This window comes from Loxodonta africana, chromosome 9, assembly GCF_030014295.1.
Source record: "Loxodonta africana isolate mLoxAfr1 chromosome 9, mLoxAfr1.hap2, whole genome shotgun sequence".
In the NCBI taxonomy this organism is placed as follows: domain Eukaryota; kingdom Metazoa; phylum Chordata; class Mammalia; order Proboscidea; family Elephantidae; genus Loxodonta; species Loxodonta africana.
The window spans coordinates 2,731,193-2,759,071 of NC_087350.1; the positions used below are offsets into that span (position 1 = coordinate 2,731,193).

At 38.9% G+C, this 27,879-nt stretch overlaps 1 protein-coding gene across 10 annotated transcripts in view; it reads left to right on the plus strand.

Annotated features, from left to right (window-relative positions):
* Positions 1–26,114, plus strand: part of SPIN1 (spindlin 1) — an 89,498-nt gene extending 63,384 nt beyond the window's left edge. For all 10 annotated transcript variants that reach the window (XM_064291006.1, XM_003421569.4, XM_064290999.1 and 7 more), the window contains 4 exons: positions 2,999–3,047; positions 18,177–18,430; positions 21,061–21,294; positions 22,500–26,114. In XM_064291006.1, coding sequence (XP_064147076.1) covers positions 2,999–3,047; positions 18,177–18,430; positions 21,061–21,294; positions 22,500–22,699 — 737 coding nt within the window. In that variant the 3' untranslated portion in view covers positions 22,700–26,114. The remainder of the gene's footprint in view (positions 1–2,998; positions 3,048–18,176; positions 18,431–21,060; positions 21,295–22,499) is intronic.
* Positions 26,115–27,879: the final 1,765 nt, after the last annotated feature.

Below are 27,879 nucleotides of genomic sequence, written 5' to 3' on the forward strand. Positions count from 1 at the left end.
CTGTTGTTCCTGTTGTAGTACAATACCTTCAGTTTCCTTAGGGTTGTCAGTTCTTTACCAGTTTTAGTTCTCTGATCATTTCGAGGACAGTGGTGCTGCTTGTTTGGGTCTTCCCAGTTATCCTAAGTTTTTTTTTAAACACGGCTATTTTTTTTTTTATTGTTAAAGGATTATTTGATTACGAGTGGCTTACATTTCTTTGACTGATACATAGGAGATTCTCTTGCTGCCATGATAATCTCCTAAATTGGAAAGTCAGCTTTGTGGGAACTTACTGTGGGGGTGTGGAGGCTTGACAGGCTGTGCTTTAGGCTGTAGGGACAGGGAGCAGTCTGTTAACTGGCTGTGCCCAAATGCTAAACTAAGGTGGCCTTTTCTGGTAACCGGTGCTCATTATATTCAGTGTGGGGCTATGTGTGCTTTGAGTAATAAGGCAAAGTGGGGAGGGTGGTGCAGTTCTAATATACCTTTTTTTAAAAAAATTATTTTTGTTGTTCAGTATACACAGCAAAAACGTACGCCAGTTCAAGTTTCTACATGTACGTTTAGTGACGATGACATTCTGAGTTATACAACTATTCGCACCCTCCTTCTCTGAGTTGTTTTTCTCCCATTAACATAAACTCACTGCCCCCTAAGATAACTAACTTTGTGAGTTGATGTTGTCACATATATATCTTAAGAGCATAATGCTTTCCTAGTTAAGCTAATCTATTGTTTGGTCCAGTAGACCTTTAATGACTCCTTAATTTTCAGCTCAGTTTTTCTTCTTTATTGTGGTAAAAATATATATAGTAAAACATTTGCCAATTCAACAGTTTTTACATTCAGTGACATTGATTACATTCATCATGTTGTGCAACCATTACCACTATCCTTTTTCAGGTTTTTCTACCACCAAAACAGAAACTCAGTGCCCTCCAAGCAGCAATCCCCCCTTTCTTCCTCCGTGCTACCCTTAGGAACCACTAATAAGCTTGGGTCTCTGTATGTTTCGTTTGTTCTGTATAAATGGGATCATACAATGTTTGTCCTTTTGTGACTGTCTTTTCACTTGGCGTGTTTCCAGGATTCATCTGTGTTGTAGCATGTAGCAGGACTTCATTTCTCTTTCTGGGCTAGTAATATTCCATTGTGTGTATAAACCTCATTTTATTCATCCTTTCATCTCTTGATGAACATTTAGGTTGTTTCAGCCCGTTGGCCTTGTGAATAGCGTTGCAGTGAACACTGGTGTGCAAGTATTTGTTTGAGTCTGTGCTTTCGGTTCTTTTCCATGTATAGCCAGGAATGGAATTGCTGGGTCATATGGTAATTCTGGAGCCTGGTGGCACAGTGTTTTAAGAGCTTGGCTGCTAACCAAAAGGTTGGCAGTTCAAATCTACCAGCTGCTCCTTGGAAACCCTATGGGGCAGTTCTGCGCTGTCATACAGAGTCCCTATGAGTTGGAATAGACTCAGCAGCAATGTGTTTGATTTTTGGTTTATGGTAATTCTGTGTTTAACTTTTTGAGGAACTGCCAAAATGTTTCTCACAGGGGATATACCGTTTTACGTTCCCATCATATGTCTGTCCTTATACCTGTACCACATTATTTTGATTAGTATAGTTTTTATAGTATGTTTTGAAAGCAGGAAGTGTGAGTTCTTTTTCAAAATTGCTTTGGCTATTTGGGGCCTGTCTTAGTTATCTAGTGCAGCAGTAAGAGAAATACCACAAGTGGATGGCTTTAACTAACAGAAATTTATTCTCTCACAGTCTAGGAGGCTAGAAGTCTGACTTCAAGGCGCCAGCTCCAGAGGAAGAACTTCTCTCTCTGTTGGTTCTGGGGGAAGGTCTTGGCATCAGTTTTTACTGGGTCTAGAAGTTTCTCAGCACAGGGAACACACTGTGTTCCCAGCTCTTCTTTCTTCGTGGTAGGAGGTCCCTCTCCTCCTGCTCACTTCTCTCTTTTGTATCTCAGGAGGGATTGACTCAAGATACACCTTAATCCTGAAGATTGTGTTTTGCTTTATTAACATAACTTAACTCTAATCCTGTCTTATTAACATCATAGAGATTAAGATTTACAACACATAGGATGATTACATCAGATTACAAAACGGAGGGCAACCACATAATAGTGGGAATATGGCCTACCCAAGTTGACACAGTTTTGGGGGACACAGTTCAATCCATAAAAAGCTCCTTTGCAATTCCATACGAATTTTAAGGATTGGCCTTTCTATTTTTCCGTAAAAGACCATTGGAATTTTGATAGGGGCTGTATTGAATCTGTAGATTGTTTTGGGTAGTATTGATATCTAAGCAATATTAAGCCTTCTTAATCCATGAGCACAGAATATCTTTCCATTCATTTAGGTCTTCTTTAATTTCTTTCAACGGTGTTTTATAGTTTCCAGTTTACTAGTCTTTCACCTCCATTAAGTAATTTATCCCTAGGTATTCTTTTTGATGCTATTGTAAATGCGATTGTTTTCTTGATTTCCTTTTCAGATTTTTTTTGTTTTTGTTTTTGTGTATGGATCGTGGACCTTGCCACTTTACAGAATTCATTTATTAGATCCAGTAACTTTCTTGTGGATTCTTGTGATTTTCTGTGTATAGGATCATGTCATCTTCTATTAGAGGCAGTTTTACTTCTTCCTTTCCAGTTTGGATACCTTTTGTTTCCTTTTCTTGCTTAATTACTCTGGCTAGAACTTCTAGTACAGTGTTGAATAGCTGTGGTGTTGAATAGCTGTGGTGAAAGCGGTTATCCTTGACTTGTTCGTGATCACAGGGGAAAAGCTTTCAGACCTTGACCATTGAGTATGCTGTTAGCTGTGGGTTTTTCCAGTGTGTCTTTTATCATGCTGAGGACTTTCTTTGTATTCCTGATTTGCTGATTAACAGTTTATTTAGTGTTTTATATAATAGTTTTCCAGAAATTAATATTTTCCTCAGTTCCAATGTATTTTTATTGTTTTCATTGACTGTACACTTCCCTCTCTTATAGGACATGCTGGTGTGTCTGCAAACATGATGAAGAAAAGGACTTCCCACAAGTAAGCAATTCTGGAATTTGTTTTTAGATACAATGCAGTGACCTTTTGTTACTGAGGATACAAGATCCACTTGTATGAGACTCTAGCACCTGTGAGTGAGAGGGTTCTTAGCTCACAGGAGATGGGGCTTCACATAGCCTCAGTGTACATTGAGTAGTGGTGTGTAATCATATTCCCTGTCTTTTCTCTTTTTCTTGACTAGACCTCAGTCAGCCTAGGTCTCTTTTTCAGCCTTTAAAAGCCTCTGAGTCAGGAATTTTTTTTCTTCACTATAGCTTAATGGGAGCTGGGTGCCACAGGAGGAAATATCAGTCATAGAGTGGGAGGCACAGTGTGACTTTGCTCACTGGTCTCCTTGGAGAAGTTGCCCATTCTTGCTGTGCAGCGGTCCTTTTTCTGTGTCTTACGTCCCCTGTCCCATGATGAGCTCCTGAAGACACAGACCATAGCTTTACACTGCGAGAGCCTGTCTGGCACACTCTAACTGCTTTATAACATTCTTAAACGAGTGAAAAGCATGTAAGTTAGAAAAGCGTATACATACTTGTTAACAGGTAACTTAAGTGGCCATATATTTTAAGTGATAAACATGTTAAAATCCTAAATTCCATAGGTTCCAGAATATATTTTCTACTTGAAATCTTTTTTTTTCAGTGAGTTTCATCCAAAAAGAAAACATAGGCACTATCTTAAATTAAATATCAGCTTTTATTTTACTGTATTTAAGTGATTTTACAAGTATCTACCATGTGGATTGTGGCTCTGTTGCTCTTCCCTGGGAATTTTGCTCTAATAATGAGTTTTGATCATTAGAATGTTATTAATATTATATTGTTAAATATGGAAAAGACCCTACTTGACCCTAGCATTCCTCAGGCTCTCATTATACCAATTATTTCCAAATTATCCATTTTTTTGAAAGCCTTGTGTCTGGTGGGTGAAGACTGTGAGAGGCCTCAAGGAAAGCCCGGGTGAATAAAAGTGCCCTTAAGTAATTGATGATCAAATCACGTCTTCCATTTAAGTGAATACATGAATACGTGAATACATAATGTAAATATTTGTAATATTCAGTTTAAGAAATGACTTGGGAAGAAAAAATGTGAAGGTAAAATAAGTACTCCCTTATATCCCTGAGGTTTGATAAAGTTTTTCTCGAAATTCATCCATTTGCCTATCACCTTCAGTTTGGCTGTATCCAGTGAGCTGATAATTTATGTGGTCTGTCTCTACTCATTACCATATCATTGCCGTAAGTGGTAATTCCTCTGTAGCCATAAATAGAAGGTAATGAAAAAACAAGTGTAAGCCATAAATATTAGGTAGTGATAAAAACTTAAACACAGTAGGCAAAAAAAGCAAGTTAAATACTTTTTGACCTGCAAGACTAAACCAAAACAATTAATTCCAAGTAGATTTTTCTAAAATAGGCTAAAATAAAAGGCTTTGATAATGTTAATGTGTCTTTTTTAATCCATCCTCACATATTTCCAAGGGCTGTGATTAAATTCCGTGGGTTTGTACACTGGGCCTGTCGTTTGTGCATTTTATGCAAGGGGGATTTCATGTGCCTCATCCTGTTGTTGGATGCCGTTGAGTTGGGTCTGACTCACAGTGACCCTGTGTACAACAGAGCTCAGACAGTGTTCCACTGCTATTTGTAAGGTTTTCACTGGCCAGTTTTTTTAGAAGTAGATCGTCAGGTCCTTCTTCCTGGTCTGTCTTAGTCTGAAAGCTCCACTGACACCTGTCCACCATGGCTGATCCTGCTGGTATTTGAAATATCAGGGGCACAGCTTCCAGTATCACACCAACACACAAGCCACCGCCCTATGACAAACATCCTAAGCAATTATATTCATTAATTTAACTCACGAGTTGGTTTGATGGACTAGTTAGACTTTTATTCCTAAAACACAAATAAACACATAACTATTAAATTTTTTTAAAAGGTCATATGTATACAACCAAAAGAATCTCTACTCCTGCATGTCTCACCCTTTGGGGAATTTGTTCCTTGGTAGGTGCCATTGAGTTGGTTCTGACTCATAGCAACCGTGTAGGACGGAGTAGAACTGCCCCATAGGGTTTCCAAGGAGCAGCTGATGGGGTTGAGCTGCTGACCTTTTGGTACCACCATGTACCACCTTTACCACTGTACCACCATGGCTCCAACTTTGGGAAACTTGGTATGGAGCAAAAGGGAGAAGTTGAAAAGTTATAAATTCAATTTTTCCTCATTTTCCTGTTTTTTTATATTATAACTATAAATCTGAAGATGGATAAAAGAGGAAAAAAAAGGCAGAAACAAGCTACTACATTTACAAATGATGGTTATTAATGTTTGCCTTTCAAATAGAAGAAGCAGGGATGGACGAGTTGAGCTTATATGAGGCAGTGTGGTTGAGAGGCAGCCGCTCCTAGGGGGCTGTTTGGGACCCAGCTAAGCTCCATTGTGGGACCTTACAGCAAGCTACTTAATCCTTCTGGGTCTCTACCTTCTCATGTCTAAAATAATGGGGCTGAACTACAGCAGTGGAGTTTCGCCTTTTAACCAAAAGATCTATATCTACAGATGAAATTTTTATGGACATCAGCTATATTAAAAAAATAACCAGAAGTATATCTTCACCTCTGTTGCTTCCTATTATCTGGGTCTTGAGGAAGTTGCAAAGAGTATGAAAGCTCCTCAGCTGACCGTGGACTTGAAGATTGGTGCCTGGAGACTGCTCAAGCCTCCTGCCTTTCTGTGCTCTTACAGGATGCTGAGAAATTCATTTGCACATGCTTCTGGTTGCTTGAAAAAAAGCTGAGAGTTACACTGGAGACCTGTCCTTTCATCAGAGCCATCACCTCAGATGGGAGGAGCACCCATCCCTGTGGCTGTTAGGAAGATTCAGTTAATCACTGCTAATGGCTCGCTCATGTAAATTAAATGCTTAGACTAGCATCAGACCAGTGCCTCTAGCTGAGAGTACACACGTGGCTGGATGTGGTTTTTGTTAAGTAAATAAAAACCTGAGTGCTTTTTGTGGATCAGGAATCACGCTGTGCTATGGACACAAGCTGCTAGACAAGCCTTTCTGACATTGCCACGAAGTTGCTTGGGAAATGCTTCTGCCTTAAAAGTACATCTTGAAGGGAAAAATACAGTTGAGGGGCAGGGTCTAAGGTGAATTTAGCTAGAGCTGCTCTTAGTTTTCATTTTCAAATTTAATGTGCTCCCCCCTACCCCCCAATTTGAATAGTGGGTTGATTTCCCTTTAAAGGTACTGTTCCAAGGACTGAGTGGACTTCAGTATATTTCACACTAATATTTAGAAAATGGACCAGAAAAAAAAAAACACACACAAAAAAAACAACCATTGCCATTGAGTCACTTCCAACTTATAGCAACCCTGTAGAACAGAGTAGAACTGCCCCAAAAGGTTTCCAAGGAACGGCTAATGGATTCAGGCTGCTGACCTTTTGGTTGGCAGCCAAGCTGTTAACCACTGTGCCGTCAGGGCTCCTAGAAAATGGACCAGGACCTACTAAATACCAAATAGATGCATTTCCAGGGATTTTGCTTCTCTCTTACAAGATAAAAATATTGTTCACTGACGGTGTCATTGTACCCATCACCACCACCATCACTGTTGTTTCCCTTGTGTGGTCACACTTAGTTTTCATGAAATCCTGTGAAGTAGGAGCTGGGAGCTGGGAGCCCTTTTTACAGATTGGGAAACTCATTCACAGAGAGGTTAAGTCATCCAAGAGATTAATTTGCTTAAAGTCCTACCAACTAACAGGTGACTGAGGTAGGATTCAAAAACAGGGCAGTCTTACTCTAGAACCCATGGTATTAACTACCACAGCATATTTACTGAAGCGCATGTTTTATTAGCTCACACCTGAAAAATGAATTATTTCAGTCATAAATGTGCAAATTGGAAAAGTATTAGACCATGCATCTAAGTGTAATCATGGTGTTGACAATCCTAAATTTTTCAAAGGATATAATACTTTTTAACCAATGTGCAATTACTGTTATTCACATAAATCAGCATGAATAGTGCTTTGGAAATCCTCAAGGCATTTGAATATTTACCATGGACATCTGGTATTCTCAGAGTACGCAATACTTTAGATGGAATAAGAAACTATAGTAATTTGGATGGAAGACTGACGGCTTCCTTCATCCCGTTTTTATGTTCTCACTCTGAGCTGGGAAATGACAGTATCAGTTATATGACTTTTATTTAGTTGTGTTGGTTTCCACCTTGCAAGAACAAAAGTAATTATTTTGATTTAATCAGTTTTTGCTTCAGAAATTTGCCGAAACGGTAGAGAACTGTTTCTACATATCAGAGTACCAACATAGAATAGGAAAGAGACTGTCAGTCAATAATTGATTCGTACAACAGAGCGCATTCTGTGTGTGATAGGCGTTTACTAGTTCGTAATGGAATTCTAGTAGTTGAAAAGCTAATGAACATGGTGTCTTTATATATTGACAACCAAAGTTTAAATATTAATGAGGAATAGCAGCCATTCTAAGCCATTAGTCTAGATAAAAGATCTTTCAAAAAAGGATTGTTTTTTATTTGATGACAAAATAATTAGAATGGTACGCTCCAGAGCTTATTTAAATACATATGTGTCCCACATAGTCTGGCTTACCTTTTCAGGAACAAGGACACATGGAAATTAGTGTTTGGTCTCAGTGTGCAATCACGATTAGCAGCAGCAACTTGTTAGAAATTCTTTGGTCCCTCTCAGGACATGCTGAGTCAGAACCCCTAGGGTAGTACCTGGGCACCTCTCATCCAGACATGCAGAGTCAGAACCCCTAGGGTAGTGCCTGGGTATCTCTCATCCAGACATGCCGAGTCAGAACCCCTAGGGTAGTGCCTGGGTATCTCTCATCCAGACATGCTGAGTCAGAACCCCTAGGGTGGTGCGTGGGCATCTCATCCAGACATGCCGAGTCAGAACCCCTAGGGTAGTGCCTGGGTATCTCTCATCCAGACATGCTAAGTCCGAATCCTTAGGGTAGTGCCTGGGCATCTCTCATCCAGACATGCTGAGTCAGAACCTCTAGGGTGGTGCCTGGGCATCTCTCATCCAGACATGCTAAGTCCGAATCCTTAGGGTGGTGCCTGGGCATCTCTCATCCAGACATGCCGAGTCAGAACCCCTAGGGTGGTGCCTGGGCATCTCTCATCCAGACATGCTAAGTCCGAATCCTTAGGGTAGTGCCTGGGCATCTCTCATCCAGACATGCCGAGTCAGAACCCCTAGGGTGGTGCCTGGGCATCTCTCATCCAGACATGCTGAGTCAGAACCCCTAGGGTGGTGCCTGGGCATCTCTCATCCAGACATGCCGAGTCAGAACCCCTAGGGTGGTGCCTGGGCTTCTCTCAGCAAGTTCTTCAGCTGATGGCGATGTCTGTGAATCTTGAGAAACTCTGGCCCAAACCATCATTGAAGTGATCTCTTAGGGAACTGGATGGAGAACTAAATCAGGTTGTGTGGAAATTAGTACAGAAAATTGTAGCAATGAAAAGTCCTGCTGTGGTCACCACTTTTTTGCATTCAAACTACTCAAAAGCTGTTCTTCGTTACAGATAACCATTTCATCACTCGGGACTCTAATACCTTCTCAACATTTTATCCTTCTTCTTGAATCAGTGTTTTGTTGGAGACACTGGCTTCTGACGATGAGCAACAAGTAAAGAGATTTCAGATGTTTGATTCTGGTTTCTCTACTCTCACCATTTGGGTTGTTTTAATTGTGACGTGACGTAGCCTTTTGTTTGCAGCTAGCTATAAGTTAGGCATTCCTAGATTGACTGAAGTATATTAGTATTTGTTTTACAATGTTGCCTTGTGAAGGGGTGTTACTAACTGGTGTATAGTGGTAATTAAGAGCATTTTAGATACTTTCCTGAGAAAATAGATTGAAGGACTTTTAAAAGTACGCATATGCTGATTAGTTAGTAGATAAGAACTACTTTAGTAGGTGAAGGGAAGGACGATACTCAATTCCCCCGGAAGGTCAGCTCAACTGGACTGGACCAAAAGCAAAGAAGTTTCCGGGATAAACTGAATGTTTCAAAGGTCAGCAGAGCAAGGGCGGTGGTTTGGGGACTATGGCTTAAGGGGACTTCTAAGTCAATTGGCGAAATAATTCTATTATGAAAACATTCTGCATCCTATCTTGAAATGTGGCGTTTGGGGTCTTAAATGTTAACAAGCGGCCATCTAAGATGCATCAATTGGTCTCAACCCACCTGGCTCAAAGGAGAATGAAGAACACCAAGGTCACACGATAACTAAGAGCCCAAGAGACAGAAAGGGCCACATGAACCAGAGACTTACATCATCCTGAGACCAGAAGAACTAGATGGTGCCCGGCCACAACTGATGACTGCCCTGACAGGGAGCACAACAGAGAACCCCTGAGGGAGCAGGAGAACAGTGGGATGCAGACCCCATATTCTCATAAAAAGACCATACTTAATGGTCTGACTGAGACTAGAGGAATCCCGGCGGTCATGGTCCCCAAACCTTCTGTTGGCACAGGACAGGAACCATTCCTGAAGACAACTCATCAGACATGAAAAGGACTGGACAGTGGGTAGGAGAGAGATGCTGATGAAGAGTGAGCTAATTATATCAGGTGGACACTTGAGGCTGTGTTGGCATCTCCTGTCTGGAGGGGAGATAGGAGGGTAGAGAGGGTTAGAAACTGGCAAAATTGTCACGAAAGGAAAGACTGGATGGAGGGGGCGGGCTGACTCATTAGGGGGAGAGTAAGTGGGAGTATGTAGTAAGGTGTATATAAGCTTATATATGACAGACTGATTTGATTTGTAAACTTTCACTTAAAGCACAATAAAAATTATTTTAAAAAATACGTATGTGCAGGGAGTTGTTTTAAATCAAAATCAGTATGTTTAAGAAGCCCTCATTTTTAATTAAAAAAAGTTATCTTAAGTTGTTAATCACAATTCTCTGTTTCTGATGTTCTTAGATTGAACTGAATAGTAATGACCAAAGGGTGTTTTAATGTTATACCGTTTCCAGTAATTTGACATAGTCTTATTAGTTTGCGTTTCTGTGTATTATTTTAACTCATATAAGCAATCTTTAATTTTTATTATTAGAGTGTATCTTGTTGGTTTTTTAAATCTTAACTAGCATTAGAAGTTAAATGAAATTTAAGAACTTAACCTAATACATAATTTTTAACTTCTTAATATAGAAAAAATTTTAATATGCACAGAAATAGAATACTGTGATAAATCTTGCATGTCTATCACCCAGCTTCATCAACTATCGACATTTTGCAAATATTAGATATTCTCAAAATACGACTTGTTATTTAGGGAAGTTCTAAACCTTGTCTTCAAGTAGATGCTGGTTAGAAGAGCTTAAGCTAATTCTTAACAGCTTACATGGTTCTAGACTGTCAGTACTGAGTATGGCCTGTTTATTTGTTCTTTAAACTCTTCTTTATAAACTTTGGCTACAGAGCAGTTTAGGCTTTCAAAGCCCAATAATTGAAAAGCTAGATTCCTGATTTTCAAGTCTTTACCTTCAGTATTCATTGGAGGTGGAGGAGATTGCTCTCTGTGAAATCTTACTTTGTTTCCTCCGCCTTTGCAGTCATCTAAAGTTCTGCATTAAGTAAAAACCAGTTGCCATCAAATCAGTCTCAACTCAAGGTGACCCCAGTGTGTGTCACAGGAGAACGGTGCTCCATAGGGTTTCCAGTGGCTGGTTTTTTGGAAGCAGATTGCCAGACCTTTCTTCTGAGGTGCTGTGGGTGGTCTCAAACGTCCAACCTTTGAATTAGCAGTCAAGCATATTAACTGTTTGTACCACCCAGAGGCTCCCTTCATTAAATAAGTTGGTTGGAAATAGTATCTAGATTGTTGTTGTTACGTGCCTTCGAGTCTGTTCTTACTCACAGGGACCCTGTAGGACAAAGGAGAACTGCCCCATAGGGTTTCCAAGGAGTGAATGGTGGATTCACACTGCTGCTCAGCAGCCCAGCTTTTAACTATTGCACCTCCAGGGCTCCAGTATCTAGATTAGATACTCTTTGATTCTCCTTTTAGAACTAATGAAATGACATTCTAAAGGTAGAACTCTTTTGACCAAAAAAAGGCAATAGAAATAAAATGTAGGGATTTATATTATTTAACACATGATTTTTTTTAATATAATTTGTTGTAGAATTTGAATATCCATCGTATTACTTTAGCAGTAATTAAATTACAACTTGTGTTTTATCTGACTGTAAAAATGAAATACTTATTGAAAATTTTGAAAACAGGTGAACACAAAGGAAGAAAACAAAATTATTTCTCATGTCATCATCCAGAGATTGCAACTGTTAATAATATAATGTGTATTTTTTCAACACACCTGTGTGGATAATTGTGTATGTATAAATTTTTTTTTCACTGGATCATATTTTTAAATTGTGGGATTTTAAAATTGCTTTAAATTCTTTTCCATGATTTTAATAGTAATTTCATCATATATACTATTAATTATTTAATCAGTGGGGATTAATGAACATATTTTCTGTTTCTTAACGATGTAAAGAATGTTTGTTATTTTCTTTTGTTAAAATCCTAAATGTGGAATTACTGGGACAGTGGATGTTCCAAATGGCAAGGCACTGGATACATATTGCTGAATTGTTCTCTAGAAAGGGTGTATCTATAAGCAGATAGAAAATGGTACCTCACCATACTTTGCATTAAAATAAATCCTCACAATTTGCAGTTTTGGTTTCTATTGAGGTAGAATAGCCATCCTACCAGCAGACAAGGGCAGTGAGAAATTTCTGGAAATTCTAAAGTAGATAGGAACAAAGCATCTGAGCTGAGGTGCTCTTAGCCACTTAACAAAGGACAGACAAGACCGCCAAACAATATTCGAAGTGGATAGCTGGGAGACTGTTGCGAGCAGAGGTAGGAAGGACTGGAGCATGGAATGGTGGGGGTGAAATCAAAGGTGTTGAAGGGTAATAAAATAGCCACATTAGTTGGACAGAGCTGGTGTTGAAATGGAAGATGCTGAGTTCACCTTCCCTTAAGGTCAGCACTTCCTTGGTAGTACACAGCAACCTGGGTCGTGGATGCTGTGATCAGACCCTACATAGATTATTGTTAAGAGACCAGGAACTCTCACTTGGGCTAAAGAAATGCACTGTAGCTGCAAATAGCACTTAATCTTGACTTGTATCCACAAATATGAACACCAAGAATCACTAAACATCCAAGGAAAACTGAAAGCATGAAAGTCACTAAATATAACAACTAACCAGGAGTTGCCAAATATGTAAAGAAACCAACACTCAGAATGGCACCAGGCTTAACACAAAGAGTTAATGGAAGAATTGGGGGGCGGGGGCAGGGATTAAAAAGAAACATTGAGTTCTTAGGAATTAAAAATATTATGCAAGTATGAAAGTAGGGCTTTACCTAATTCAAGAAAAATTGAGGGTTTAATCAAGATGAAAATTATGAGAGGGAAGTTGATCATGGAGAATAACTCTAGAAATTCTAGCTTTCATCTAGTAAGGGAAAAGTAATCAGAATAAATAATGGCAGATAAGTTTGTACAGCTATCTTTAGATTGACCAACTGCTAGGATAATTAAAAATATGTCACAAGTCATGGTGACATGTCAGAACTCCAAGAATAATGAAAATCCTAAAAACAATAAGAAGATAAAAACAAAGAGTACCCTCAAAGGAAGAGAGATCAGATTGGCATCTGGTAATCTGTAGCTCTGGATCATAGAAGAAGACGGAAATACATTTCCCCCTCAAGTACTGAGGGGAAAGTGACTTTAAACCTGTATTATATACCTAGCCAGTTCAGGACTGAGGGCAAAATAATAATTGGGGCTTTCAAGAGTTCAGAAAGTTATATTTTGGGTATCACAGTGGCCCAAATGTAGCCTGTGAGGATTGGCTCGTATTGGATTGTGAAGATGGCGCAGGACTGGGCAGTGTTCCGTCCTGTTGTGCAGCTCACCGGCGTCTAACAATGACATCTGAAAGAATCACCAGAGGGTGTATCTAGAAAGACTAAATATACCTGAGACAAAAAGCCTTCCTTGCTTATTTTTAAATAAGGCAATTGTTTTAAAAATAATCATTCTTAAGAAAGTAGCAAAATGAAAAATAACAATTTGGAACAAAGCTTAAATTTCCACAGCATAATGGAAGCGGCCAGGTAAGGTTACTTAAAATGTGCTGTGGTGGTTTTCCGTCTTCCTTACCCCTTTCTCTCCTTTTGATGAGAGCTTCTTGTTTGTTTTTAGTTTTTCTTAGGGTGGGAACGGGAAAGTATTGATTAATTGTAGATTATAGTAAAAAAATATAAGTTTAAATACGTTGCTTTGAAAGTTAAAGGTGGTGCTGGAAAACTACAAATAAAACACAGCTTCCACTGGAAGCCTCATTTGGTGCAGAGAAACCTCATCCAAGTCAGTAAGACTGAACATACATATATCACCTATCGCAGCTAAAAGTTAGTGATGAAAATTCCCTTATTAAAAGAGAAAATAGAACCCACCCCAAAAGAAAGGATCACATATCTTCAGAATTAAAGGACATAGGAGCTGGTTTTAAAAGAACTCCTACAAGGCATGTTTGAGTCCATTTAATACTCAAAAAACGGACGAAAGCTTTAGTTAATACCATTGGAGGTGAACATTATGAAAACTGCTTATTTTTAAATTTGGTAAAGAAAAAGGGGAAAGAATCAAGCCTCTCTCTATCTTACTCCTCTTTAACGTATTGAAGGTAATGAGTGAGTCAGAAAATCACCATTCTGAGCCTGTTGATTGCCCTTTTCTGCTATCATTGGCTAAGTTTATATTGGTTTTGTTGAAAATGAAGGTGGTAGAAAAATGCATTCCAGTAAGTGTAGAAAAGAACCTTTTCTAGTGCACATGCTGTATTTGCTTATAATTTTGGTAGTAATAACTAAATGTCTGTAAATTACAAAATAGCATGTGTGATTGAATACTTTCCTCAGTGAGGTTTAGGAACCTTTGCTAAAGGTGTGAGGGAATTGTGAATCACTGGGAATTTTGCTGAATGATCAAAATAAGATACATACTTGATTGTCTACTTGAAGAAAAAAGTAATGCTAAAAAAGAATTCCTACGTTCTTTTCCAGAGGAGAAACTTACCTTCACCAGTGATCTTCCCACAGAGGGCCAATGGGATGTAGTTGCATATTCCCATAAATTATGAAAAGGTCTTGAAGGTCACATTCTTTTGGTTCTGAGTATGTGTTACATTCCTTTGACAGACTTTATTGTGCCTTGTTAAATGTTTTTCTCTCTTAAGTTTTACTTTGCATGTTCTGTTATTTTTTTTAGACAGTGTGTATTGGTTCCTTAACCATCAACAGTATTGAATTTAGGTTTTTGCCTTCTCCTTCGTTCTCTGTCTTGTGTTACAAGTTTTATAAGGGAGTGTGCCAACTGCAGTAAGCAAGGGCCAAAGCCAAAACCAAACGCACTGCTGTGGAGTCCATTGTGACTTGTAGCGACCCTATGATAAATCCCACCCTTGTTGCTAAGGACCAGCATGAATCCAGTTCCCACTGAAAGTGGACCCAGTCCTTGCCTTGCCACATCTCTGTCCAGCAGCTCCAAGCTCATTCTCAGCCACCCTGGGCCAGGTCAAGGGTAACAGCCGCAAACAAAGGGATCCACACGACTCTCTGCATTTCAGGACAGTGGGCGTTGGCAGCAAATTGGGAAATCCACATGATTTCCTCCACTTCAGACCAGTCTCTTTCTCTGATCCTAGCCACCCCAAGCTAGAACACACGAGTTAAAAAGACATAGTACTTCAGACTTCCAGATAGGCGGTCACCAGCTCCTGCTGGCTCTCACTGCCCGCCCCCCGCCCCCCGCGCCCCGTGGGCTTGTTAATTCTCTGGAACCGCTCACAGAATTCTCAGAGTAAATTTACAGTTACCCATTTATTATACCCAGAGAGGGTACAAAGGAAGAGACCCATGGGGTGCCTTCTGGGAGGGTTCCGGCTGTGAGACTTCCATTGTCCCTAGGGACATGCCCCCTCCCTGGCAGATGCTCTCGCCAATCCAGGAAGCCCCCAAATTTCTGTGTCCCTGGCTTTTTACTGGCTTCGATGCGGAGTCAGGATTAGGACCTCACTGTGAGGAAGATTGGGAGACGGCATGCCCCCTCCCTTTCTGAGGTTAGCTGACTAGTGGGGCCTGTGTGGTCCCCACTCATTTGGACAGGTAGAAGGGTTGCCTGGGTGTTTTAGAAGACAAAGACACCGCAACTGCTGGGGAATTCCAAGGACCATCAGGAACCAAAGACAAAGGCCAAAACAATTTCTTTGTATCACGGGTCAGCAAGCATGTTTTGCTTTCCATATTCGTTCCTCCCTTATTTGATAGTTGAGTTAAATCTGCATTGTCAGCGACCCTACAGGACAGAGCAGAACCACCCCCTAAGGTTCCCAAGGCTGTAATCTTTAAGGAAGCAGACTGCCGCATCGTTCCCCATCTGGAACGGCTGGTGGGTTTGAACCTTTCCATCAGCAGCTGAGTGCTTAGCTGCTGTGCTGCCAGGGTTCCTTTCCCATATCTGAGAGTTGAGTTTAATCTACGTTGTCAGAGCATATAACAATCTCCTATTTCCACCACTTGTCTTAGTTTTACAGTTAAATACATTCATTGCTTATTATGCTGAGACTTTTCCAGTTGTTCCTTGACTATCTGAAGCTCATCCTATAAATTTTTTGGGAAGCATTTATGAGAACAGTATTTCCTTTGATCTCACATCTGTGTGCTCCCATGGTGTCTGTTTGCTCTTATGTTTTGGTGTAGTCTTCATTCCTGAGAAGTATTCAAATTGCTAATTGTTTCTTTCCCTTGTCTAGTTTTTTTCCTTCCCTTGTGTTCTGTTCATTTATCTCATTTCTGAGCATTTCGGTTTCTTATGTTCCTGTTTCGTGGCTTCTGTTGTTTGTTTAACACGGGGTAATAGTTCTCATCTGCTTCGTGGGCATATTTTTCTGGTCTGCCTTTCAGGACATCATTCAGATTGTCAGACTCTTTCCTTTTCTGAGACTCATGCAAATGAGATAGGTTTTTCCTATCCTTTAAAGTTTTTCTGTTTTAAGTGGCAAGAGTGTTCCAGGACAGCTTACCTAGCTTCAGAGCTCTAGGGTAGCCTCTTTTGTTGTCCTGTGACATACTTAAAAATATAGCCTGTATGCGTAGTCACTTCTGTCATACTTCTTGAGATCTGCCTCTTTTGGGCCCCCACTCCGTGAGTGTCTGAACTTCTGTCTTCTTTACCCTTGTGTTCCAGCCCTGCTCCGTTAAATTTTATTCCCAGCTGTGTGTCCTCGGTGCAGGGCTCAACCTTCCTGAAAGGAACTCTTGTTGGATGTTCCCAGGAGTCGGGAGAGCTTAGGCAGAAGCAGCATTTTCTGGCCTCACCATCTTGCACTTACTAACCTTTGTAACCCCTTTTGCCATTGCCCTGGTTGTTCTCAGATCCGCTTGCTGAATTTTCCACTGCACGTGGAGAAGTTTTCCTTTGGGGTGAGTACTTCTTCATGATTTGGTGCTCCCCAGCTCTCAGGATTACAGGAAGCTCCCTTTTCCTTCTCTCCAACACCTCTGACATGGCTGCTGCCACCATAGTTCTTGATGAAGTTGGCAACTTGGCCGCACCTGCCTGTGTTCTGGGGTTTCTGAGGATCCCTGACACCTACTTGTATTAAAGGTGATTCTCTGAGGGTGGGGTTCGTAGGTATCCCAATCACTCTCTGTTTTGTGAGATTTGGGGAGATGACAAAACTATGATGCTACTACCATCTCAACTGCTCTGTCCATTAGGTCTGAGTACTGCACTAAGGCCTCATTGAGGCAGCCCCAATAATTTGCTGTAACCGGTTTTTCTGTTTCGCAAACAAATTTACCTAACCAATTCAGAATAAATTATTCTACTTAGAATATGTATAATTATAGTTTTAAGTATTATAATTTATAATAATTTGCTTTCAAAATAATATATTAGGTGATAATCACTTTTATTCATGGCATACCAGGTGGGAGCTTTATACTTAGAAAACTGGGAAGGAAATTGTCTTGCCCTCTTGATTTTTTTTTTTTAATCCTTGGCATTTATAAACATCTATCTTGTCAGTTTTGGCCTTCAGGTTGCATTCAAGTCAAGATTTGTCCTATGTCACTAGATTTCTAGATGAAGCAAGGATTTATCCTCTTACCAAGGGCCAGGTGTATTGTTTCTAAACATTATATGTAGGATTTTTAATTGCTAATAACTCCAGAAAGAATGTAGTTCCATTTAGTGTCAGTGGTTTTTAATATTAAATTACGTGTTGTAAACTTCTTAAGTGTTTAACTATATGTTTGCTAGGGGAGTGATGATGATATAACACATAAATATAAGCTGTCTGGACTCTTCACATGTCTAGTGTGTTCCTGTTTAAGTTAGTGGGGGCAGAATTATTCAGTCATTAGTACGGGGAAAATTGAATAGTTACACATTTCTTTTGAAATGGGTTCATACTATATAAAGTCATGTTGTTGTTAGCTGCCTTTCAGTTGGCTCCAACTCACAGTGTATAACCACTTTATGTATAACCAAAAGAAATATTTCATGTGGTTGGCCCTTTTCTTTCCTTGATTAACTTGGATAATAATGGCAAGTTGATTAAAGGAAACTCAGAAAGCTGGAAAACTGATGCTTAATGTCAAGGCTTAAGTTGCTATTGAATAGGAGTAGTTCTACATTGCTGTTCTATGTGTACACAGTTCAGGTGCGCAGCAAGCACCTGTTGCTGACAGGTCATGTTACACATGTTTGTGTGGGAGAGTCACATGATGGAGAAGGCCCTCCACCTTGGAACACCACTGTTGTGGGGCTAGAGCATAAACACCTTGAGCCATCTGAAAGATGAATGTGGCAAGCGTTAGTTCGCGTATAATTCAGGGCTGTCTGTAATGAGAGCATGCCAGCCAGTAGTTTTGTGGCCTCGACAAATGCATGGTCTTGAGATTATCCATTGTGTGTATATATGTGTGAATACAGAAAACATCGGAGCAGTGTGGGGCCCAGCAAACCTGTTTCCCAGCCCCGGCGGAACATCGTGGGCTGCAGAATTCAGCATGGGTGGAAAGAAGGGAATGGACCCGTCACACAGTGGAAAGGAACAGTTCTGGATCAGGTTCCCGTAAATCCTTCATTGTATCTTATAAAATACGATGGATTTGACTGTGTTTATGGACTAGAACTTAATAAAGATGAAAGAGTTTCTGCACTTGAAGTCCTCCCTGATAGAGTTGGTAAGTTCTTTTCACTATTTGTGCTGTACATGCTTTAAAAATCATTGAAATGGATGCTTTTTACCATTCTTTTGCATTACTGGTATTTTTATTTTTATTGGAATTCAAGGACTCTGTTTAAGTTAGCCACCTAGAAACCACAAAAATTGATGAGTAAATGTTTGAAAACCACAGGTCAGGGAACTGTGAGGGACGTAAAGATGCATATAGTTGTTCCCCAAAGAAGTTTACAATGTAAATGTAATAATTCCTAGTATGGTTATTTCTAGACTTTTTGCTCACTGTCTGGATTCTGATGGGTAGGAATACCATTAGCTGAGACGTGCTGTGTGTCAGTTTCATCATATTGTGATACCTAAGAAAATTACGTGCTTATTACAGAGTCCGTGAAGGGTTGATTTCATTGTGTAGTACATAAATGACAGTACACAGTGTATTGTCTATACTTCGAGCCACAACTTAAGTAGCTAAAACACATGAGCTTTATTATACATAACTTAGGGCTTGTTTGTACAGTGCTCATGGAAATGAATAGCTTGTTTTTTTTGTCATACACTATTAGTTTTGCCTGGCAAATATTCCTGAAGGCATAAGGTGAAACTTAAAAATAACAAGTGAATTTTATTATTCAATCATGTAGAATACAGTCAAATTAATGTTATTTTTTCAGAGTATTTACTTTGAAATGTTTTATTATTATTTCAGTGATGCTGCTATTGCTTAAGATAATGGTTTCTGCTTTTAGAATTGTCTTTAGAAGCCTGTACCATTAAAAAAAGAAAGATTCAGCAGATCTAGACTTTGAGGGGAGATTGGATATCATAAAAACTTAAAATTTTTTTTTTCTTTCTTAAAATGAAATTTTGGAATCAAGTTGTCTATGGAAGAAACCAGTCCAGTCGTTCCCTCTGTGTTTCTCGAGACCGTGCCGTTGTGCTCCTAGGACCGACGTATTTGCCCGGCAAGCTCGTTCTTCGCCGTAGCAGTGAATTGTTTTGTTACTTCATCTTCCCTTTAGAAATATCAAATGCTGAGTCTTTGTCATCTTATATAAACATAGTTCAGTTTTCACAGAAATCTTTATTGTTCTCAAAAGTAATTGTGGAGTATAAATCTTGACATTTTTAACATTTTTATCTATTTTAAGCATGACTGGACACGTCATTCTTCCTCATGACAAAAAACAAACAAACATTTTTTGGCCTTTATATTCCGTATAGAAAGAAAACAGTCTTCCTTATTTGCTTCAGGTAGTCCATTAGATTATAGTTATAATTATTTTTTTTTTTAAACTAAAGGTGGAGGAGAGAGGGAGTAACAAGTTAATCAACATAAAAGCATGGGGTAGCATAAAGTAATAATGCCCAAAACAAGTTCTGGGGATCCTTGGAGTTCCATGAAGCCCATTCAGGGGGCTGTGAGGTCAAAGCTGTTTTCATAATAATACTACATAATCTACCTGTTTCACAAATGTACAGTGAGGTTTTCTGCTGTCCATTTAGATCTGCTAACTCTGCAGACACGATATTTTCCACACGAATAATTCACGTTGCCAAATTATGTCCTGGTAAAAGATCCATTCAGAATACAAGACAGACTAATGGTTTTTAATGTAACAGAGTGGGACACACTTGTTGATAATAGTTCTAGATTACGCATTGCAATGAACCCTACCGGAACTGTCACTTAACTGAGCTTTGATGTAGTATCATAGAAGACTATCCAGAATTATCTGAAAAGACTGTTAAGATACTCCTCTTTTTTTTAACAGTGTATCTTTGAGAGGCTGGATTTTATAACAGATTAAAAGCAGAAGCAGATATGAGAATCTAGCTGGTTTTTAAACTAAACATTAAAGAGAGAAAAATGTAAAGCAGCACCATTCTTACTGAAAAAAAAAAATTTTTTTTTTTGTTAGGAACAATGTTTTTCATTAAAAGTACATTGTTTACGTTGGTAATTTTAAATTTCTCATATTTTATTTCTAAAATAGTAAACACTGATAGGAATAGTCTATAGAAACAAACACTTTGGGGTCCTCAGTAACTTTTAAGAATGTGAAGGAGTCCTGAGGTCACAAAGTTGATAACTTCTGGCATGAAGAAACCAGTGGAATTTTTAAATACCAGGCACAGAGAAGAGCTAATTCTATGTAATTTATGATAATTAACACATACTTACATAAAGAAAATTACCATAATGTTTAAGATACCCATTACATTTACCAAGGAATTCTCTTCTTCCTTTGGCTTTATTATGCTAACAGCAGTAGAAGCACTGATTAATTAATGAAATAGGAGTTCTAATTGTTTTTTGAAGATAGCTGTCTCTGTGGCTACAAGAGAGTATTCTGAAATTCAGACATGAGTCAGTTCCAGGGACTGGCAGCATCAGCTTCACTTGGGACTGTAAGGAATTCAGATTCTTGGCCTCACCTCGGGGGTCCTAGATCAACGTCTGGGAGTGCAGCCCAGCAGTTTTTAATAAGCCCTCTGGGTAATTCTGATGCCTGCTCATACATTGCGGAGACAAATTAGGTTGTCTTCTTCAGTAAGTTTAGTCTTCATGATAAATATTCATTGAAACGTTTTGTCACCATTGGGATTTTTCCCCCCCCTTTTAATTCCCAGCAACATCTCGAATCAGTGATGCACACTTAGCAGACACAATGATTGGCAAAGCTGTGGAACATATGTTTGAGACGGAGGATGGTTCTAAAGATGAATGGAGGGGAATGGTCTTAGCACGCGCGCCCATAATGAACACGTGGTTTTACATTACCTATGAGAAAGACCCCGTCTTGTACATGTACCAGCTCTTAGATGACTATAAAGAAGGCGACCTTCGCATCATGCCTGACTCTAGTAAGTACATGTTGGCAACTTTGATTTTTTGGTTATTTAAAAGGAATTTGGATTTTAGAACAAGATATTGATTAACTGTTTTACAAATACTTTCTTTTTTCATTTTAATTATTAGGGACGTGATTATTTCTTAGTCATAGGTTGTGAAAATTTTCTTCCTCTTGCCAAAAATTGTAGATAAGAAAATGTTTGATAATCAGTTGCTGCTTGACTTCCGTACTGAAATAGAGGTTAGTTGTTTTTGACTGTTTTTCAGTGTATATTTGAAGCTTCCCGTTGCTGTGATTTTTCCTTCATAATCAGCAGCTAGCGATACAAATGCATTTAGGTTCTTTTTCCTTAATGTCAAGTATTTACAGAGAGCACTTCTTAGTAAGCAAGGATCCGGGTGTCTATATTTTCAATTCCTGGAGACCTTTACTCCAGTGTTTTGAATTTCATTTTTGTATTTATTCTTTTACATCATTTTATTGTTGTTGTTAGGTGCTATCGAGCTGGTCCCAACTAATAGCGACCCTGTGTACAACAGAACAAAACACTGCCTGGTCCTGCACCACCTCATAATTGTTGCTATGTTTGAGCCCGTTGTCGCAGGCACTGTGTCAGGCCATCTCCTTGAGGGTCTTTTTCTTTTTCGTTGACCCTCTGCTTTACCAAGCATGATGTCCTTCTCCAGGGCTCAAACACGGATAACACGGCCAAAGCATGTGAGGTGAAGTCTCGTCATCCTCGCTTCTAAGAAGCATTTTGGCTGTACCTCTTTCAAGATAGATTTGTTCGTTCTCTGGCAGTCCCTGGTACATTCAATATTCTTAGCAACACCGTAATTCAAATGCATCAGTTCTTCTTTGATCTTACTTATTCATTGTCCAGCTTTTACATTCATATGAGGCGATTGAAAATACCATGACTTGGGTTAGGTGCACTTAAGACTTCAAAGTGACATCTTTGCTTTTTAAAATTTTAAAGAGGTCTTTTGGAGCAGATTTGCACAGTGCAGTAAGTTCAACTAGCTTGTATTTTTAAAGCATCAGAAATCCCTTGTCCTTTGAAACTGGATTAGGAAGATGATGTGGAATGCAATGACGTCTGAATATTTAGATAATCGAGGATGAATTCAGATATTAACAAGAAATACACGAGTTGGCGTTTGTCTATAAATTGACTTTACATCCCCTCCCCCCCCCCCCCCCCCTTAAATACAGATGATTCACCTCCAGCAGAAAGGGAACCAGGAGAAGTTGTGGACAGCCTGGTGGGCAAACAAGTGGAATATGCCAAAGAAGATGGCTCGAAAAGGACTGGCATGGTCATTCATCAAGTAGAAGCCAAACCATCTGTCTATTTCATCAAGTTTGATGATGATTTCCATATTTATGTCTACGATTTGGTGAAAACATCCTAGATGTCATCGCGAACTTTGCCAAATTTGTGGAACTGTTAAATGTATAATTTGTAGACATAAAGACTTGATTGCTTTCCAGTTTATGAAAGCTTAAATGTCCCTGCGAACCCACAATCTCTGCCAGCGAAACTGTTTTGTTCTCAATAGTACAGATTTATGTGAACACAAAGCATTTTGTGTAAGGAACTCCTTCCTCTTAAAAGAAGTCTGTTTCTTTGGAGAGGAGTTACAGGCAAATTTGGTAAAAGTTAAGCTAATATCATAATCATCTAAAACTGTAATGATCTTAATCATTTTCTCCTTCGCCCTAACTCTCTTTTTCTGCTGCCACAATGCAAGTATAGTTTGGTATTTTTTGTTACTGCCTTTTTGAGATATATATCTATACCTATCTACCTACTTCTCTATCTATATACCTGTGTGTGTATATGTAGAGAGTACATATTTATACACATAGATATATATTTTTTTTCTCTCTCTCTCTCTATTGGCAGTCCTTTCTTTGTGGATTGGATAAGGGGTTAAATAATTTTCTCCAGTTTAACAGGAGTGCTTGACCCAAGTCAAGTCATATACTGTATTACTCTTCTTTATTTAAACTGAAATTTGGACACAAGAAGCACATAGGAATGATCAACTTTTTTTGAAAGGTGAAAGTGCAGTGCACCTTTTAAATCTGGAGGCTTTAAATGATAAGTCAAAATCTGAATCACTTATGAACAGTTCATGACCCACATTAGACATTTTACAGACTGGTCCGCCATCTGGCTAAAAGGCTGCCTTTAATTCTAAGCATTTTAATCTTTTGTTGTTGTTACATTTTAAATCATAAATACTTTTAGTAAAACCCAGGTACTTGGTCCGCAAAGTATAATGTAGGTGTACTTTGGATGGCACGTTTGGCTCGTTATTTGTACAAATTATAAACCTGGATTTTAATATGAATTTAAAAGGTAACACTACATCAGTGATTTGTGTGTATGTGCTCTGAGTTCCTGGAAGAACACAATACTTTTATATTAGAAATGTAAGTTTTAAGAATGGCATTGTTGCCTTCTAACAAGTTCTTTGGGATTCTTTTATTTTTATTACTATTATTATTGATATATGATTATGGTCAGAAAGCTTTTTCACCCTGGCTTTTCCCCACAAAGAATGTCTTGACAAATAACAGCTTAAATATATTGATGCCTTTTGTGGTGTTGTATGTCCTTGCCTACAGTATGCTGTTAATGTGGATTCCATTCAGTGGACTCTAGGATTTTGCATGTCAGTGATATTTTACCATATAAGGTTCCATCATCTATGTTAGCTTCCGGGTGTCAGTGATAGCAGCAGCCCTTAGCCACAGAATCCTTTTATGGTTTGTTCCTGCAAAGTAGTTTTAAGCCGAAATAGAACTGCAAAAATGGTTGGTTTAGCACCAGAATTGCCATATGTCGCTTTGTTTTGGATGCACCTTGGTGGTTTGAAAGCAAGGAGAAAACGCAGTATGTGAAACCAGTCTCTCTAATGGAGGGGCTTAGACCTGAGGTTTGACCTTGTCCGTTTAGTGTGCAGAAGGCTGACCATGCGAGCTGTCAACCAACACGAAAGGTTTTGGATCAGAGGGCCAAGGGGCCTCTTTGCTATGGCCGTTCTTTCTTCGTGTTAGAGAGTCAGTAGTCTAAAGGTCTCTACGCATGTTTTGCTTGACTCCCATTTTAGCCTTAAGGTGTGTGTCTCATCATGCTGTTGGATGGTACCTACTACTGTTCATGGCTCCATTGGGCCCAGTTTTCTACCCTGGGTAACCAAAGGCAAGCTTCTCAATGCAGTATGAAAGCACTAAGTATCCAGGTCATAAATGTTTGATGTGTGTTTGAACGAGTTTCATTCTACAGATCTGGTATGTGTTTTTCTATTGCCTCCATTTTCTATTGAGTCCCTGCATGTATATCTCAAGGCTGAGCCTGGCTCCATGAGCCCAAGCTGATATTTGTGACACAACAGTGAGTGTATCCAGCACTCACAATATGTATATAACATGGTACAGTGAAAAATAAAGTTCATTTTGAAGAATCCTGAGGGTTGGGTCAACTGAAACGTTTTTAGCATTACCTAATGACTTGCATTGTGGATTTTCTACAAGCCACTTGAGCAACTTTAATACACCACATGATCTGCTAATCGTAGATGAATGTGACATGTGATTATTATTTTAATGTTCCGTTTATTGCTTTTAGGGTTGAGGGAAGAGGAAGGATATTTGTTCTGTTTTGTTCTCCCTTTTTCCCCATTCCTTTGGTGGCTTAACCCACATTGATCAATGCTGTGACTTACTCTGCTCCATGGCGCTTGCGTCTTTGGCTTCATTTTAGGCTCCTGTTTCAGATCTGCATGCATTGCTTGCATTTTCCTGGTCTGAATGTTGGTTTCTTGTTCTCGGAATTCAACGTTAACTTCCAAAATTACCATGGGGCTTGTGATGATGACACAAGACATGGATCTGTGTATGAAACTTATTGGCCTTTCTCATTTACCTGCTATAGTATTATTGTGTGTGTGTGTGTGTGTGTGTGAGAGAGAGAGAGAGAGAGAGATGTCAAGCTGCCATGTAAAGCTTCAAAGAAAAATCTTAAAAGCAGACCATCCTTTTTGCATGCTCTATTCTAAGTAGAATGTTCAATGTAATTAACTAAAATTGCATGTTAAAGATATCTAGGTTTTTTGTTTTCTTTGTTTTCATTTGTTTTCAGTTTCTGTATATTTGCTTACTGTGCCGTTTAGTGGTCGTAGGATAAAAATGCACTGGTGAAGCAAATGTAGTGCCAACAGAAGGTAGTTTTCCACTTGTATGTGTCATGCAGCATTTGAAGGGACTGTGGATTCTTTAAAAAATCACAGTTACTTCTAAAAACAGATTTCATTTCTTTTATTGTTTTATGTGCCAAACCCCAAAGTGCATTGGACTTGAATTTTTGAAAGCTGTAGACCCATTAGAAGACTGTTTTGATTGTCACAAATTGTAGTGCCTAAAATCATTCTTAAGCTGATTGTCTTAAAAAAAATGAAAGTTCTCCAAAGACGAAACAGAAACAATTATTCCAACAAAAGTAATTATGGCTGAAATGTTTGTGGTTCCTTGGAAATGCTGCGCTTTTTGTATTTTACATCATTAGTGCAGTTTGAATGAGAGTGTATAGTTCAGAGGTCTTCGTGTTCACATTTTAAAATTAGGTAAATGACCTCATCTTTAGAGCTTGAGTCCATTTTTAATTTTCATTTTATTTTATACAATGTGTATACAGTTCCCTGTTCTCTGCATTTAGAAGTATAAACAATATAAATCTGTTAATTCTGTAAGTAATTTTTATAATTATGATGTAACTCTATCCTATCCTCAAAACATTTAAAATAAACCCTTTATGTGCAACTTCTGACTGTAAATTTTGTGCTCGTGAGCAAATACGATGTGTGAAACTTGCTTTTGAAGACAGTTTTTAAGTCAGGTAACATTTTTTTTTTTTTTCCTTTTTTACCACGTGTAAATGTCTGATACTCGTAAGATAGAAAGGGAAAGAAATAGAATTTTAGTTCGCATGATAGCATTTAAATAACACCTAAAAGTGGACAGACAGGGGCAATGATCAGTATCCTAAATATATTAAATAGTCCAAAATATTAAGTTTGTGGTTTGACATTGATGAGAATTTTAAATTTATCATAAAATTTTAAACTTAGAGTGGTTTTAAGTAGAATTAAGTACAGTGAAACCTGTGAGAGCTGAAACTCAACAGGACTGCCTTGTTTTTTCCGGTTTCGCAAGTTTTCCTTCTGCCTTTGACAGGGTGTGGTCTTACCACTTTTTTATCTCTTGTTTTAGTGGAAAATATTTGCGTTTTCCTTCTCTGACAGGTTTTCACCTTACATGGATTCCATCTTTTGCAGTTTTTACTGCGCAATAATTTGTATCTTAAACTTTCACATCTATTCTTGCTTTGAATATTGCCTGTAATACTTTTATTCATACTCAGTACCATTCACTTGAGATTCTATAGTGAAAAATCTCCATTTTTTCAGTGGTAAGGATAAATGAAGGTAATATTAAAACCTTTGTGTTCTATGTTTTATTTTACTTGGTAATTTTAATCAGCAAAGTTAAAAGTAGAGTTTATGATGTGCCTTTAATTACCAAAAAAAAAAAAAAAAACAAAAACCACACCTGTTGCCCTCAAGTCGATTGTAACTCATAGCAACCCTATATATAGGACAGAGTAGAACTGCCCCATAGGATTTCCAGGGAGCACCTGGTGGATTCAAACAGCTGACCTTTGTTAGCAACTGTAGCTCTTAACCACTGCGCCACCAGAGTTTCCTGCCTTTAATTAGGTTTTTTTTTTTTTTTTTTTTGGTTCCCTTTCTCAGTTGAGCCTAAGGAACTCATGGTTAAGGCTAGGATAGGAAAGATCACTTTTTTTCTTGCTTTCATGAGAATGGGTGATGCCTGGTGATGGAATAAACTGTAACTGGGTCCTCAGGAAACTGGCTTCTAAGCTTGTGGTCCGTGGTCCAGTAGCTATGACTGAGACAAGTGCTGAGTGTGGAATTCGCGAGTGGGATGCTTTTAGGGCCTTTCTAGCTCCTGTAGAATGCTACAGTTCTGGGCGGGAAATGAACAACTGGAGTCTTGCTGTATGACCGAAAGCACAGGTGTTTAGTCTAGACCCGCGCGCCCCCTCCCCCCCCCGCCGCTGAAAAATTTTTTTATTGTGCTTTAGGTGAAAGTTTACATTTCAAGTTAGTTTCTCATACAGAAATTTGAATACACACATTGTTAGGTGACCCTAGTTGCAATCCCTATAATGAGATAGCATATTCCCCCTTTCTACCCCAGATTTCCCATGTGCATTCAACCAGCTCCTGTCCCTTTCTGCCTTCTCATCTCGCCTCCGGACAGGAGCTAGTAATTTAGTCTCATGGATATACTTGAACTAAGAAGCACGGTCTTGACAAGTATCATTTTATGTCTTATAGTGCAGTCTATTCTTTGTCTGAAGATTTGGCTTTGGGGATAGATTTAGTTCTGGGTTAACAGAGAGTCTGGGGGCCATGTTTTCTGGGGTTCCTCCAGTCTCAGTCAGACCATTAAGTCTGGTCTTTTTACTGGAATTTGAGTTCTGCATTCCACTTTTCTCCTG